This window comes from Haplochromis burtoni, unplaced genomic scaffold, assembly GCF_018398535.1.
Source record: "Haplochromis burtoni strain Fernald_Lab_line unplaced genomic scaffold, NCSU_Asbu1 Contig_1076, whole genome shotgun sequence".
Taxonomy (NCBI): Eukaryota; Metazoa; Chordata; class Actinopteri; order Cichliformes; family Cichlidae; genus Haplochromis; species Haplochromis burtoni.
In genome coordinates this window covers 32,577-47,861 of record NW_024583437.1, presented here as the reverse complement: position 1 = coordinate 47,861, position 15,285 = coordinate 32,577, and the positions used below count along the sequence as shown (strand labels likewise).

Genomic DNA, 15,285 nt, shown 5'->3' with positions numbered 1-15,285 from the left:
TTGGTCCCTCCGTCCTGGGCCCCCCGCCGCCCGTCCTGGGTTGGTCGTCTGTTTTTGTTTTGGGCTGTCTGGAGCCAGCCCTTGGAGGGGGGGTGCTGTCATGGTCCTGAGTCGTTGGCCCAGCGTTTTGTGTTTTATGATTATGTCCCTCTGTTCTAGTTATTCTGTGTCCTCCCCCCTTGTGTCCGGTTCGGGTTCTAGATTTCCTGTTTTGTTCTGAAAGTCTGTGTCTGTTGTCATTGTGTTCAGCTTGTCTCCTCCGGTCCTCATGTGTATTGGGTTCAGCTGTTCTTCCCTCCTGTGTGATTACCCGATTACCTTGTGTGTGTATATTTAGTGGGTGTCGGTCTGTGTTCATTGTCGGCTCGTCTGTGTTCATCTGTGTATCTCTGCGTTTTTGGTATCCTCCGTCAGTCTGCGTCTCTCTGCCTTTCACCCCGTGCCCTGAGGATTTCTAGTTGCTCTTTAGTTTTCCCAGTTTAGATTTCCGTTAATATGTCTCATGATTCGTTGTCTGTTCCTGCCACTGTCACCTGTAAATAAACTCTCACTCATATCATCAGTCGGCTGCCTGCATTTTGGGTCCTCCTTTCATTCCACAACACGACTGCTGCCCCAGCCGTGACAAATAATCTGTATGCATTAAGTGCAAAGTAGTTGCATAAATTGCAAAAAAGTGCAATAAACTACAAAAAAATTGAAAATGGTTTTTGTTTTTCTAAAGTTACAGAAATTTAAGAGCTTATCCCTCAAAACTGTAAATACAAAAAAGTTGCACAAAATAGTTTCCCACCACAGGAAATTTATTTATTTAGTGTCTTCATAGTTTTATTTTTGAACTACACCAAAAATAAAAAGAAAAGAAAAACGAAAATAAATATTATAATGCGAATTTGCAAAAAACCCCAAAAAACCCCAGCATATGCATCAAAACAAACTATTTCCAGCAGTGCAATTTGAGTTCTAAGCATCCCAGAAACGATACAGAAAGTCATAAAGTCAAACATAACTTTTAAAAACACCAATAGAGGCTTATAAGGGCCTGAAGGTAAAAAAAAACTACATTTCCGCGAAAATGACGTCACTTCCGCTTTCGGGCAGGTAATGGCGGACATGTGATAGTTCGCACTGATGTCTATTCCAATGTAGGAAGTGTTACGAACAGCTGATTGGATCAGCAAAGCGTGTTTCTGGAATATTATGTTTTTGTTGCTGCAAGTGCTTTTTATGCTGTTTTTGCAAAGCTATATGTGGAAGGAAACTGTGACCTAGGACAAGCTGATGGCATAAGGTGTAAGTACAACTCCTCCGGTTTCATATGCAAAAAAAGTTATTGTGCTAGCTTACATGGTTGCAGTTCTACCGGGATTTAAAAATAAAGGTCCTTCTCAAAAATTTAGCATATTGTGATAAAGTTCATTATTTCCTGTAATGTACTGATAAACATTAGACTTTCATATATTTTAGATTCATTACACACAACTGAAGTAGTTCAAGCCTTTCATTGTTTAAATATTGATGATTTTGGCATACATAACTCATGAAAACCCAAAATTCCTATCTCAAAAAATTTGCATATTTCATCCGACCAATAAAAGAAAAGTGTTTTTAATACAAAAAAAGTCAACTTTCAAATAATTATGTTCAGTTATGCACTCAGTACTTGGTCGGGAATCCTTTTGCAGAAATGACTGCTTCAATGCGGCGTGGCATGGAGGCAATCAGCCTGTGGCACTGCTGAGGCGTTATGGAGGCCCAGGATGCTTCGATAGCTCATCCAGAGTGTTGCGTCTTGCGTCTCTCAACTTTCTCTTCACAATATCCCACAGATTCTCTATGGGGTTCAGGTCAGGAGAGTTGGCAGGCCAATTGAGCACAGTAATACCATGGTCAATAAACCATTTACCAGTGGTTTTGGCACTGTGAGCAGGTGCCAGGTCGTGCTGAAAAATGAAATCTTCATCTCTATAAAGCTTTTCAGCAGATGGAAGCATGAAGTGCTCCAAAATCTCCTGATAGCTAGCTGCATTGACCCTGACCTTGATAAAACACAGTGGACCAACACCGGCAGCTGACATGGCACCCCAGACCATCACTGACTGTGGGTACGTGACACTGGACTTCAGGCATTTTGGCATTTCCCTTTCCCCAGTCTTCCTCCAGACTCTGGCACCTTGATTTCCGAATGACATGCAAAAGTTGCTTTTATCCGAAAAAAGTACTTTGGGCCACTGAGTAACAGTCCAGTGCTGCTTCTCTGTAGCCCAGGTCAGGCGCGTCTGCCGCTGTTCCTGGTTCAAAAGTGGCTTGACCTGGGGAATGCGGCACCTGTAGCCCATTTCCTGCACACGCCTGTACACGGTGGCTCTGGATGTTTCTACTCCAGACTCAGTCCACTTCTTCCGCAGGTCCCCCAAGGTCTGGAATCGGTTCTTCTCCACAATCTTCCTCAGGGTCCGGTCACCTCTTCTTGTTGTGCAGCGTTTTCTGCCACACTTTTTCCTTCCCACAGACTTCCCACTGAGGTGCCTTGATACAGCACTCTGGGAACAGCCTATTTGTTCAGAAATTTCTTTCTGTGTCTCCTTCTTGCTTGAGGGTGTCAATGATGGCCTTCTGGACAGCAGTCAGGTCGGCAGTCTTACCCATGATTGCGGTTTTGAGTAATGAGCCAGGCTGGGAGTTTTTAAAAGCCTCAGGAATCTTTTGCAGGTGTTTAGAGTTAATTCGTTGATTCAGATGGTTAGGTTAATAGCTCGTTTAGAGAACCTTTTCATGATATGCAAATTTTTTGAGATAGAAATTTGGGGTTTTCGTGAGTTGTGTATGCCAAAATCATCAATATTAAAACAATGAAAGGCTTGAACTACTCCATTTGTGTGTAATGAATCTAAAATATATGAAAGTCTAATGTTTATCAGTACATTACAGGAAATAATGAACTTCATCACAATATGCTAATTTTTTGAGAAGGACCTGTAGTTACGCAAAATGGAGCATGCCCGCTCTGACCGGCTTTAAAGGGTTAATGTATGAGGGAGCGAGCTCCACAGTCTCGGGTTCCACAGTAGTTTTTTACTTATAGGCCTTATAAGCCTATACTGGTGTTTTTAAAAGTCATGTTTGACTTCCTGCTTTTCTGAATAGTTTCTGGGATGCTTAGAACTCAAATTGCACTGCTTTAAATAGATTATTTTGATGCTGTTCTCTTTGTAAATTTGCATTATAATATTTATGTTTTCGTTTTTTCCCTGCAGTATATAAAAATTGGTGTAGTTTAAAAATAAAACTATGAAGACACTCAAAATAAATTTCCTGTTGTTGTCAATTATTTTTTACAACTTTTTTGTATTTACGGTTTTGAGGCATAAACCTCTTAAATTTCTCTAAGTAGAAATATATGTAAAAAAAAACCAAAAACGATTTTCAATTTTTTTGTAGTTTATTGCACTTTTTTGCAATGTATGTGTTTACTATAGACTTAATGCCTACATAGTATTAAAATTTTGACTATAACAGTTGTATTGATGTATAGCAACTTGGAATGCTCCCAAAAATGGCACTACAGCATGTAAAAATATAAAGTAAGCTCTGGCGGACTTGGTTCTATGGTAGGTCTTAAAGGGTTAAACAACTGTAGACTCGGTAGTTGTTTTAAAAAAACAACTCAAAACTCACCTTTTAAAAACTGTTTTTGGTTAAATTTGTGCCTGTTTTATATTGTCTGTGTTACCCTTTTATTATTTGTTATCTTATGTGCAGCACTTTGTGATTCTGTCTAGAAAGGTGCTATATAAATTTTAAAAATGTATTAATTAATTAATTAATTGATTATTATTATTTATTTATTTTTTGAGCAAGGCTAACACCTTCCACTCCTTCCAGTGTCCACTGCTTCCATTTGTGGTAATCTAGGATAAATATGTCCTATGTTTTTCTCTGTACCGATCTTAACCAGATTAACTCTCTGCATACCTGAGAGTGTCCAGTCTGTTGCCTGGATGCTTCAGTACAGTCAACAGCAGCTTCATTCCTTGGTTTCCTGGATGATTGTATCTCAGGTCCAGCTCTCTTAAATGGGAAGGGTTGGAGAGCAGAGCTAAAGCCAGATATGCACAGCCTTCTTCTGTAACCAGACAGCCTGATAGACTGCGGACACAGAAAACAATTAACAAGTAAACATTTCACTAAATTTTTGTCTTTATTTTTCATTTTCTCATGCATGATAACTCTCATTAATTTGATCCATTCAGTTCAACTTAGCTACTGTATATTATGTCAGGATTCCTGGGTCGTGACCAGTGTTGGTCAAGTTACTTGAAAGAAGTAATCAGTAACTAATTACTAATTACTTCCCCCAAAAAGTAATCCTGTTACTTTACTGATTACTTGTTTTCAAAAGTAATTAATTACTTAGTTACTTAGTTACTTTTTAAAAACATGATTTATAACCTGAATAGGTAATATAGAAATAGATCTTTCAGCCTGATTCTACTTTTTCTGCATAATCCATCAAACAAAATGTAATCAAATGGAAAAGTCTCTTTTTAAAACTTGTTTTATTAGTTTTAATCTTTTAACTTTATGCTTCAAGCAAAAAATGTAATTATATGCAACATTCTCTGCTTGGAAGAAATTTGTTTAATATTTAAACCTATTTTCTGCACATTCCAGCACATAAAATAAAAGAAAATATTTTTTGTGTTTACACTCAGTCTTTCAAATGAATGCAAGTGAAACACAGGAGAAAATAAATAAAATCAAAGACACAGCGGTCCTGTTGCTCTATTTTCACCTGTATAGCAGGCGGATAGTTGCCCTGGTGCAGGTGTGCTGCAGTGGTCAGTGGAAGAATCCACGAGTTTCTCTGTGAATTTCCCATTCCGTGGTAGCGCACTCGGTGCTTGCTTGGAAGTTTAGGAGGGTTTTTTACGCTGTAAAAAGAAGTTTTCTTCCCACGCATAATGGACGCTAATGTTTCTGTCACTTTTTATGGAATCAAACTCAAAGTAAGGTAAGTACTTTAAACGCTGCACGCTCATACTCTCTCCCTCACTCGATATATTATCCATTGTTGATCTGCACACAGCTGTTGTCACGAACGTCGCACTCGCCTATGTCATTGTTATGAGACATTCTCGCAAAAAAAAATCACGGTTTTAGTAACATAGTAACGCAGCGTGCTAATGGGAAAGTAACAGTAATCTAATTACCTTTTTTGCAATAGTAATCCCTTACTTTACTCGTTACTTGAAAAAAGTAATCGGATTACAGTAACGCGTTACTGTAATCCGATTACTTTTTTTAACGCGTTACTGCCCATCTCTGGTCGTGACCCAGTGTTTTCAGTTTATTCAGGTTCTCTCTTCAGTTTCCATATGTTCACATTTCCTGTTTTATTATGTTAGCTCTTTAGTAGTCTCTGTACATTGTGTTCTAGTTCCTCTGTCATTAGTTTTTGTTTATTTTGTTTTTATTCAACTGTGTACTCACTGGTCTCTAATCATCATCATTATTCAGTGCATTTAACTCCTTAGTTTCCTCCAGCTCATTGTCTTGTCATCATCTACTCCGTGTGTGTGTTTTCTGTTCAGCCAACCAGCCATTCATTCAGTCAGCCAGTCAGTTAATCAATCATCTATTCAATTTCATGTTCTGTTCACCCTGTGATTATAATAAACCTCAATTTTAATTCCTCACCAACTGTGAGTCCTACATTTGGGTTCTCTAGTCCTTCTCTCCACACCCCGACACTTGACAGAATGACAAGCTCCGTGCCACAAGTACACACTAGGGACCCAGCGGACCCAGATTTATTCGAGCAGGAGGAAGTAGCATTCTCCCTCCCACATAGCAGACAGGTCTGGCACAGATCTGGTACCAAGCCAGCACTGCTGGTAAGTGGTATGTCATCCAGATATGGGCCAGGCCTGGCATAGATGGCACTGGCTACGTGATGGCATGCCATATCTGGCTCGATTGTGGTTTGGTTTATGTGGCCCAGGCCCATAGAAAACAGGTCTAGCCCAGATCATGGCAGAGTGTAGTGCTCTTCCAGTCTGCATGTCAAGAGTGAGAATGTGTGTGGCTGTAGTTAGGCAGCACTCAGTTTAGAGAAATTGTGTGCTTGGGTGAAAGTGGCATGTTGTATAGAGCTCTTTGAGTAATCCGGAAGAGCAGAAAAGCACTTTAAAAGAATCAGTTCATTCAGTGTCTGAGCAATCATGTTACTTTTGCACTATTACGTTCCGGCACATGTTGTTATTACACGGCTTGATTAAGGTACACATTAGGCTGACATCTGGGGCCAGAGCTGAAACTGTTCTGGGCCAGCACAGGACCACCAGTGTGTCTGCAACTGGCCTTGTGCTGGCCCATGTGTGGGCCACATCTGGCAAACCAGATCTGGGCCACCAAAGGGCGGTCCTTCTTTGCAGTGTGTGGGCCAGATCTGGGCCATAACAATTTTGCTATGTGGGCTTTAGGTGGAGAAGCTCAGGGGGAAACAGCGGCACTCCTTGGAGAATGATCACATCTTCAAGGGGACTCGTCTGGCTCTGGGCGGGCCTCAGAGACGCTGTGGTCCTCCACCTGCTGCCTCACCTGCATACAAGCAATTGCCGTGGAGAGTTGGCATCACTCGCTGAGCTTCTGCTGCTCACTCGCTCGCTGCTCCGCTCCTTGCTCACTCACCAGCCAATTCACTCACCAGCGCTTCCAACTGTGGTGGAACGGCTCCACCACCGCTCTCGGCTTGATGGAGGCTCTGTCGCTCAGCGTTCCTGCTTTTTCTGCCAAAGGGAGGCGAGGCTCAAGCCGTCGCACTTTTTTTTACCCTCTGAGGCTCCCATTAAGAACATTCATGCAACATTAATAATCCTTCTTATCCGGTCATTATTGCTTCACCTATCTCTCAGCCTGTCCCTGTACCACCTCGTCGGGCGTCCCCGCACCCGTGCCAGTCCCTTGGGAGGGGGCAGCTGACACCCAACCACAACCCGTTCCTATGTCAGCTCCCAGGGCGAGGGCAGCTACTCCTGCAACTGGTCGTGGGTGGCTGTTGTCCAGCTAGCTGTCTGTCCCAGCACCCAGGGTACGGGTGCCCAGGACCCAACCTGACCTCGCTGGAGGCTCAGGTGAGCCCGTCCAGCCATTGTCCTCATGTTCTGGAGGCTCGGAAGTGCTAGCTTATCATATTAATATAACTATAATGCAATATTTAATACAAATAAATATAATATTTAATGTTGTTTAAGATATGTTGGAATTGTTATTCCATTAGTTAATACACATCACAAATGTGGAAATTTACTGTGATTTAGAAAAAATAAAAATACGAAAACAACAACAAATGGATGAAGCTGACATTTATTAGCTAAAAGTTTTAATTGACTAATTATGACATTTGATGAAAAATAAATATCCTTGGATCTGACCTCAGTGTTTCCAGCGTACAATTTGGACTCTGCAGTGCAGCAGACAAACACCTCACTCCCGAATCTTGTAGATTGTTGTTATTCAAGTCCAGCTCTCTAAGACTACAGGTCTGGGATCTTAGAACTGAGGACAGCTCTTCACAGCTTCTCTCTGAGATTTTACAGTCACTAAGTCTGAAATATTAAAAAAAATGAAACAATATATAAATAAATAAAAAGATGTCAGTGGTCACCATAATTCATAGTTTACAAAATAAATTCAAGCTGAGAACAAATAGAAAATGTTCAGAATTGCTCAATAAAATAACGATTATAGCTCTAAATAGAAACCACTAAGCTCTACTCTGACCCTGGCATCACTCCCTGGTTGTATTAACACACAACTGATTTGAAGAACCACCTGAGATTCAACCTCAGATGGACCTCCCCAACAATAGACACTTTCGAAATCCATTTGAAACCCCACTTTTATTCCTTGGCTTTTAAATCAGAATGAGTTCGTACTCCTTTTTTTTGGTCTTATTTCTTACTCAAAACATCTCATGTTAACCTTCTTTTCCTAAATTTTGTGATGTCTTCCTATGCGTTTATCTCTTTTTATTATTTTAAATGTACAGTACTTTGGTCAACAGTTTTTGTTTAAAATGTTCTATATGAATAAATTTAACTTTGACTTTCTCTTTTCCAGCTTCTGTTTGAAATCCTCTAACAGAGCCTAAATCCTGCTTTGTTGTCATGTTTGGGCCTGTGTTAGGCTGCTCTGTGTTCCTCTGTGTGGGTTTTCTCTGTAGCAGCCATATCAGCTTCTGATACCATTCATGTCTTTCCTTTCTTAATCTTAGCCATCTCTCTCTGTTTCCACAGAAGCTCGTCACCACTGAATTGAAGAAAGTTTTAAACATCAGTTAAATATCTAAAATATAGTAAAATACCAACAGCTGCAGTGAGTGAACTGACCTCAGAGTTTCCAGTTGGCAGTTCGGACTCTCCAGTACATCACACAGATGCTTGACTGCTGAATCCTGCAGCGGGTTTCCACTCATGTCCAGCTCTTTCAGATCGAAGGGGTTGGACTTCAGAGCTGAGGCCACAACTTCAAAGTGAGTCTCTGAGAGTCGACAATACGTCAGTCTGTGATTGGAACAAAATATAAAATGTGTTATTATAAAAGCAGAAATCTGCATTATAAACACAGACTGAATGTATATGAAGACAAAACAGAGTGATGTCATAATCTGATGAACATCAGCTCTTCACATCTGTGCTTCAGCTCATCTTACTGCGTTTGACATAAGTAGTAATATACCTATTCTATTGCCTTGACAACCCTGAAATGGCATAACGGCTTTTTAAGTTTATTTACATCATACAAAGGTGTTTCCTAATCTTGGTTCTAATGACGTTTCACCAATCATTTTATTTAAAAAAATGCTTCTAATCGGGATTTATTCTGTATGGGAAAATTTATGTTTCATGACTGTTCATAACTGTTTAATTTAATCATACCTCATTTTACGGACCTACCAGGGATCCTCATCACTAGACGATTTGACCATTTTATTTCAAAATCTGAATTTCGGAATGGGGTGATCCAAGAGGGAGACAGAGCGCACCAGTTTTTTTTAAATATCGCAAATAACGTTCACCCTTTAGAAATAAAACGGTGTTGCAACACTTCTAAAGTACCCTGACTATCCCGAGAGCGAAGCCGCAGTGATGCCTTTCTTTCAACCGATGGTTGATGTGTTTTTAATCCCCAAGAGCGCAAAAGTCCCAAGAGGCTTAAGTTATTTGTTGTTGCGCCCTTCTTTTTGTCTCAAGTAGCTGGCAAAGGTAACACCCGCAGGCCTATCTTGCGCGGCTACAGCGCTACAGTGTGTGTTATTGTAACTCTTACTTTTGAACACTTTCTTATTTGTAAATACTTACAAAAATGGCCGTTACTATCCAAACAAATATGTATTATTATTATAGTTCTGATACCTCTTAACCATTGTGCGTGGTAAACAGTCTACTTACCGATTTTCATTTTAGGAATACCACAAGGGGACATACTTCTGTACATATGGCACAAGTTTATATTTCTTATGCACCTCCAACAATACCATTTTTGAAAAAATTTTAAATAGAATTTTGTGTCTTACCCTCTTTATTTACTTTTTGTGATGAAATATCGATTGGTGTGAATGGAGATGCAAGCTCTTGTTCTATTAAAATCCAATCTATATCGGTTTTCCCTGCCCAATGTTTGCCTAATCTAGCCATTTCAGAAGAGATGCTATAATACTCTATATTGGGCAGGGCTAATCCCCCTTCTTTTTTTGGATGGGACAGACGATTAATGTTGATAAGTGGTGCTATACAACCATTTTTACAGTGTTTACTTTCCCCCTACAATGTCAAATTTTGTTTACTCCATTTACCCAGGTTTTTATTGATTTTGTTTATTAATTTCCCTATACTGTTAGCCATAATATCCTCAATATTTGGGTTCAATTCAATTGCAAGATACTTCATTCCTTTGTCCACCCACTTAAAGTTAAATCCCGATATTAGATTATGACTACAAGCTTGGGAAACTGGCATTACTCCTGATTTATGCCACTTGATTTTGTACCCCGGAATTAGTAGGGTCTTGACTTAATACCAGAAAGTCAACTGCATAGAGGAACAATTTGTCTTGATGCATGCTCAATCATCCAGGTAAGTAAATCTCCAAAAATTGATTCTGTTCATCTGGACGTAGCATTTTCAGTGGGAGAAACGTTTTGTCACTCATCCAAGTGGCTTCTTCAGTCACAGCTCACTGCAGGTTTCCCCAATCGTATAAACAGTACATTTGCAGTCAACAATACGGTACATTATGCAAATGTACTGTTTATAAGATTGGGGAAACCTGCAGTCAGCTGAGACTGAAGAAGCCACTTGGATGAGTGACAAGTGACGTTTCTTCCACTGAAAACGCTACGTCCAGATGAACAGAATCAACTTTTGGAGAGGAACAATTTGTGTTCTCTGCCTCCCCTGAATACACTTTTAATCTCTTGATTTTCTCTAATTTGATTAGCTAGTGGTTCTAAAAAACAAAAAAAACAAAACGGTAAATAACAGTGGACTTAAATTACACCCTTGGCATGTTGATCTGGAACTACTAAAAAAGGAGAAAGCACCCCTTTCGTAAATACCACTGCTTCTGGCCCCGAATATATGGTTATAATCCATCTGCAAAAGTTGTCACCTATTCCAATTTTTTCTAGGGCCGTAAGTAAAAAGTTCCACTCCACCCTATCAAAAGCCTTCTGTGCATCTAAAGATATAGCCAATACAAGATTTGTGTCATTTCTATTCAGCCACAGCAGGTGTAGTAATCTCCTCATATTATTGGAAGCAGATCTATTCTATTCACCCAGAGGGTGTGTTCCAACTACAGAGGAATCACACTCCTCAGCCTCCCTAGGAAAGTCTATGCATGGGTGCTGAAGAGGAGAGTCTGTCCGTAGGTCGAACCTCGGATACAGGAGGAACAATGCAGTTTTCGTCCTGTTCATGGAACACTGGACAAGCTCTTCCTCCTCTCAAGGATCCTTGAGGGTGCATGGGAGTTTTCCCAACCACTCTACACGTGTTTTGTGGACTTCTCGTTTGGCTCTTGGCAAATGCGGTCACACTTTTCTTGTCTCCTCCTCTCCCTTATCTTTCCTGCTTAGCTCTTATGTCCTTGTGTAGTCTCATCTTTTTTGTATTACTTTTCCCTGGAACGCTCTCTCACAGTATGTTCTCTAAAACCTAAAAGAGAATTATGGATTTGATCAACTGGTCCCTGAATGCTATTGACACCCTTTTCTCAACGAGAAGTCCAGGCTCAGGTGAGCCTGAGTGTTCTGGAGGTACTTTCCCTGCCGGATACACGATGGACGGGTGGCATAACTGGAGGGTCGTGTGCCTGGCAGGACTGTCGATTTAGGACATTGAAGACATCTACCTTTTCGGAACCATGATAATAGGGTTCTTGCTGATCGGAGCTGGCTTGGCCTTGGCTTATCGAAGAATTAAGAAAGTGGAACCGGCTGTTCAAACCCCCACAAGGCTGCCCGCTGGGATTGAAACAATGGGACAAGGCGTGACTTCTCAGGATGGGCTCATTGAGTGCAGCATGGATAAGATCTTGGAGAAGCTTACGGGTGCCCTGAATACTCAGAATAAGACCTCTGGGTGCAAGTTGGATTACATCTTGGAGCAGCTCACTGCGGTCGAGAGCTCTCAGAATCTGCTCTTTGAGCACAAGAATGACAACATCACAGAGCGTAAGTTTGATAACATCATGGAGAAGCTCACAGCTCTCCAACGGGAGATTGAGAGACCAGTGTCGGACTGTTAAGAACAGCTCGAAATTCTCATGAGTTGTTCGCACTAAAGAAAAAAACCACCATCATAATGCGGCTATCCCTTCGGCACACGCTGCGGGCTCAAGGCTGGAGCTGAACAAAAACACCCTAATAACGACTGTGTTTAGACTGTTCTTTCCATTCCATGCAAGGCCACCTGGGTTGGCTGGAAGACTGTTTACTTAGCCTGGCAGGGCAAAGGACACTGTCTCAGCTGAGCTCTGGACATGCACACACATACACATACACTGATACGCACTCACTCATCCCCCCTCCCTCTCCTAACGCCTTCGATGCTTGTTCCCTCCTGGAGAACACGGCGGGTCTGGGCCCGTGCTGGAATAATAGCGCAGGGCAGGATGGCTGCTGTGTTTGCCTCGGATTACTCCTCACCCCCACCCAACCCTGTGGCTTGTCACGTGTTCCATAATGTTGTGATGTGGACATTTATGTGCTTTTTGTGCAGAGGAGTTTTTTGGTTTCCTGTTCTCATGCTGTCCTCCCATAGGACCCCAGCACAAGTAGAGGTCTCTTTTTTCCTCTTGTACTTTGCCATTGTAGTGTACATTTCAGTGTTTTTTCTGTACTGCTACCGATCTCCGACTTGTATCCCCATGTGATGTCTGTGTTGTGTGTGTAAGGTAGGGGGAAGGGTCCCATTTCACTGTAGGGCAACCTGCATGTGGTGAATAAAGCCTGGATTGATTGATTGGAGAAGGCATTCGACCGTATCCCTCAGGGACTCGTGTGGTGTGGGGCATGCTCTGGGAGTATAGGGTGTCTGGCCCATTGCTACGGGCCATTCAGTCTTTATATAACTGTTGCAAGACCTTGGTCCACATAGCAATAACCAATAAGTCGGACTCGTCCTGGGGGGGCAATGGGCTCCATCAGGGCTGCCCTTTGTCACTTATTTTGTTCATAATTTTTATGGACAGAATATCTAGGCATAGCCAAGTGGCAGAAGGCTTTCACTTGGGTGGTCTCAGGATCTCATCTCTGCTTTTTGCAGATGATGTGGTTCTGTTGGCTTCATCGGGTGATGACCTCCAGCTCACCTTGGAACGTTTCGTAGCCGAGTGTGAAACGGTGGGAATGAGAATCAGCAATTCCAAATCCGAGGCCATGGTCCTCAGCCGGAAAAGGGTGGAGTGCCCACTCCGGGTCAAGAATGAGTTCCTGCCCCAAGTGGAGGAGTTCAACTATCTTGCGGTCTTGTTCACAAGTAATGGGAGAAGGGAACGGGAGAGCAACAAACGGATTCGTGCTGCGTCTGCAGTGCTGCGGACCATGTACCGGTCTGTTGTGGTGAAGTGAGAGTTGAGTCTGAAAGCGAAGCTCTCAATTTACCAGTCGATCTACGTCTCTACCCTCACCCATGGTCACGAGCTGTAGGTAGTGACCGAAAGAACGAGACTGTGGATACAAGGGGCGGAAACAGCCTTCCTCCGAAGGGTGGCTGGCCTCTCCCTTAGAGATAGGGTGAGAAGTTCGGCCATTCGGGAGCGGCTCAGAGTAGAGCCACTGCTCCTTCACATCGAAAGGAGCCAGTTGAGGTGGTTCTGTCATGGTCTGCGGTGAGTGGCTGGAATTTCCATGAGGCTCCTGAACCTACCTGGGATCCGCCCCTGGGCAGGGCCACCTCCTCCAGCTCCTGCAAACCTTTTGCCAATTGAAGGCAATCAAGCCAGAGGGATTTAAGCCACATGCTGATGTTCATTAACCGCCAGGTCGTCATCAACCCATGTTGGTAATAGGCCTGTCACGGTTCTGGGTCAGTTTCGACCCAGTATTTTGAGTTTTGATTGATTAGTTTATTTTTGAATGTCTGTTGTGGTTTTGGGCGCTATGAGTATTATTATTAGAATGATTATTATTATTAGAATTCTATGTTTCTGTTTATTCATGTTTAAGGATTTGTTCTCAGTTGTATCTCACGTTTAGTTTAGTTCAGGTTCCATGTGTCATTCTGTCTGACTCTCAGTGTCAGGTCTGCGTCTTGGTGTAGTGTTCTCGTTTCCTGTTTTATTGTGAAGGTCTGCGTCTCATGTGAGTGTGTTCAGTTTTACCTCTGTCTCGTCTTGTTGATTATTCCCAGCTGTGTCCACCACCTGTGTGTAATTCCCCTGTGTTTCTCTGTGTGTATTTAAGTCATGTTCTCTGTCATTGTAGTTGCTGGTCCGTCTGTGTATCCACCATGTCTCACCCGTGTGTTCGCCCTGCTGTCCATCGTCATTCTCCTCTGCTCGTTCTCATTCTTGTCCAGGTCTCTGTAGTTTAGTTGTTTCCAGTCTAGTTTAGTTTGTGCTCCATTTGCTGTTTGTCTATATTTATTTCGGATTTAATAAACCACCCTCACCACTTTACACGTGCCAGATAGAGTGCCAGATATGGATCCAGCGGCATTCAGCCCACCCAGGGAGCTTCAGGAGGCTGTTATCGACTCTGCTTCTAAATTAATTAACCAGTGGTTAGAGCATGAGGGAGAAAACTCTCTTTACACTGTGGAAGCCAACCTACAACACCTTATTTCCGGTTATCCCTGGCTATTGGACTCTGCATCCGCTCGTGCAGAATTTGGTTCTCCACAAGCTTCACCTACACCCCCCCGCCGCTACCGCTCGCCTGCTCGCTTCAACGGAGGACGTGCCATCTGAACCGCCGGACGAGGGATTACCCGGCCTGTCTGAGCCTTCTCCAAGAAAGAAGCGACGTTTGCGCCGTCGGCGTGGCACCCCACAGCCGGATGTCGGGACATGTAAACAACCGGCAGTGGTGAGTGAGAGGGACACTGTTTCTGCTTTGTCGGATACAAGGACTATTTATTCTGGGGCTATTTTTTGCATTTCCACCGAAGATAATAGTGTTTTTTCTGCTTCATCTATGGCTATTGCTTCTAAGACCGTCTTTCCTGTGCCCACGTCCTGTGTTAATGACTGTTTCCACTTTGCTGCTGCCAACCCTGGAATTACTGAGCCTGGCATTATGAATTTAGAGAATGAAAACGTTTGGGACTCTTTTTCATCTGCACTGGTCTATTCAGGGGAAGCTGTAAACCTCACTGAAACAGTTCTTCCTGACCATGTTCTCCCATCCACACCTTCACCACAGGCTAACGTTGGGTCTGTAACACAGTCAGCAGCCCAGCTGCCCTCAGTTCAGTCAGCAGCCGCGCTGCCCTCAGTTGAGTCAGCAGCCGCGCTGCCCTCAGTTCAGTCAGCCACTCCACCACTTATTACGACTCCACTACAATCGTCTCCGCTACCTGTAGGTCAGTCTGTAGCCGCTTCGCTGCCTATTGCTCTGTCGCCACCAGTTCAGCTGTCTGCCCGCTCATTTACTCAGCCACCATCCTCACTGTCTCATTCAAAGCAGGGAACACACTTCACCACGATATCTGCTGGTTCTCTTAAGCTGGCCATGTCAGAGACAGTTGCTCCCTCTAGGGCCTCCCCAGAGGCTGG

At 42.8% G+C, this 15,285-nt stretch overlaps 1 protein-coding gene across 2 annotated transcripts in view; it reads right to left on the bottom strand.

The window, feature by feature from the left end:
- LOC106632613 (ribonuclease inhibitor-like) overlaps positions 1-8,745 on the bottom strand; it is a 24,979-nt gene extending 16,234 nt beyond the window's left edge. The window contains exons 1-3 of one of the 2 annotated variants that reach the window (XM_042216484.1): positions 8,394-8,745; positions 7,437-7,610; positions 3,976-4,149 (exon numbers count right to left, since the gene is read on the bottom strand). In XM_042216484.1, coding sequence (XP_042072418.1) covers positions 3,976-4,149; positions 7,437-7,610; positions 8,394-8,668 — 623 coding nt within the window. In that variant the 5' untranslated portion in view covers positions 8,669-8,745. The remainder of the gene's footprint in view (positions 1-3,975; positions 4,150-7,436; positions 7,611-8,393) is intronic. The other variant, XM_042216485.1, reaches the window with a different exon arrangement.
- Between the last annotated feature and the right edge of the window lie 6,540 nt (positions 8,746-15,285).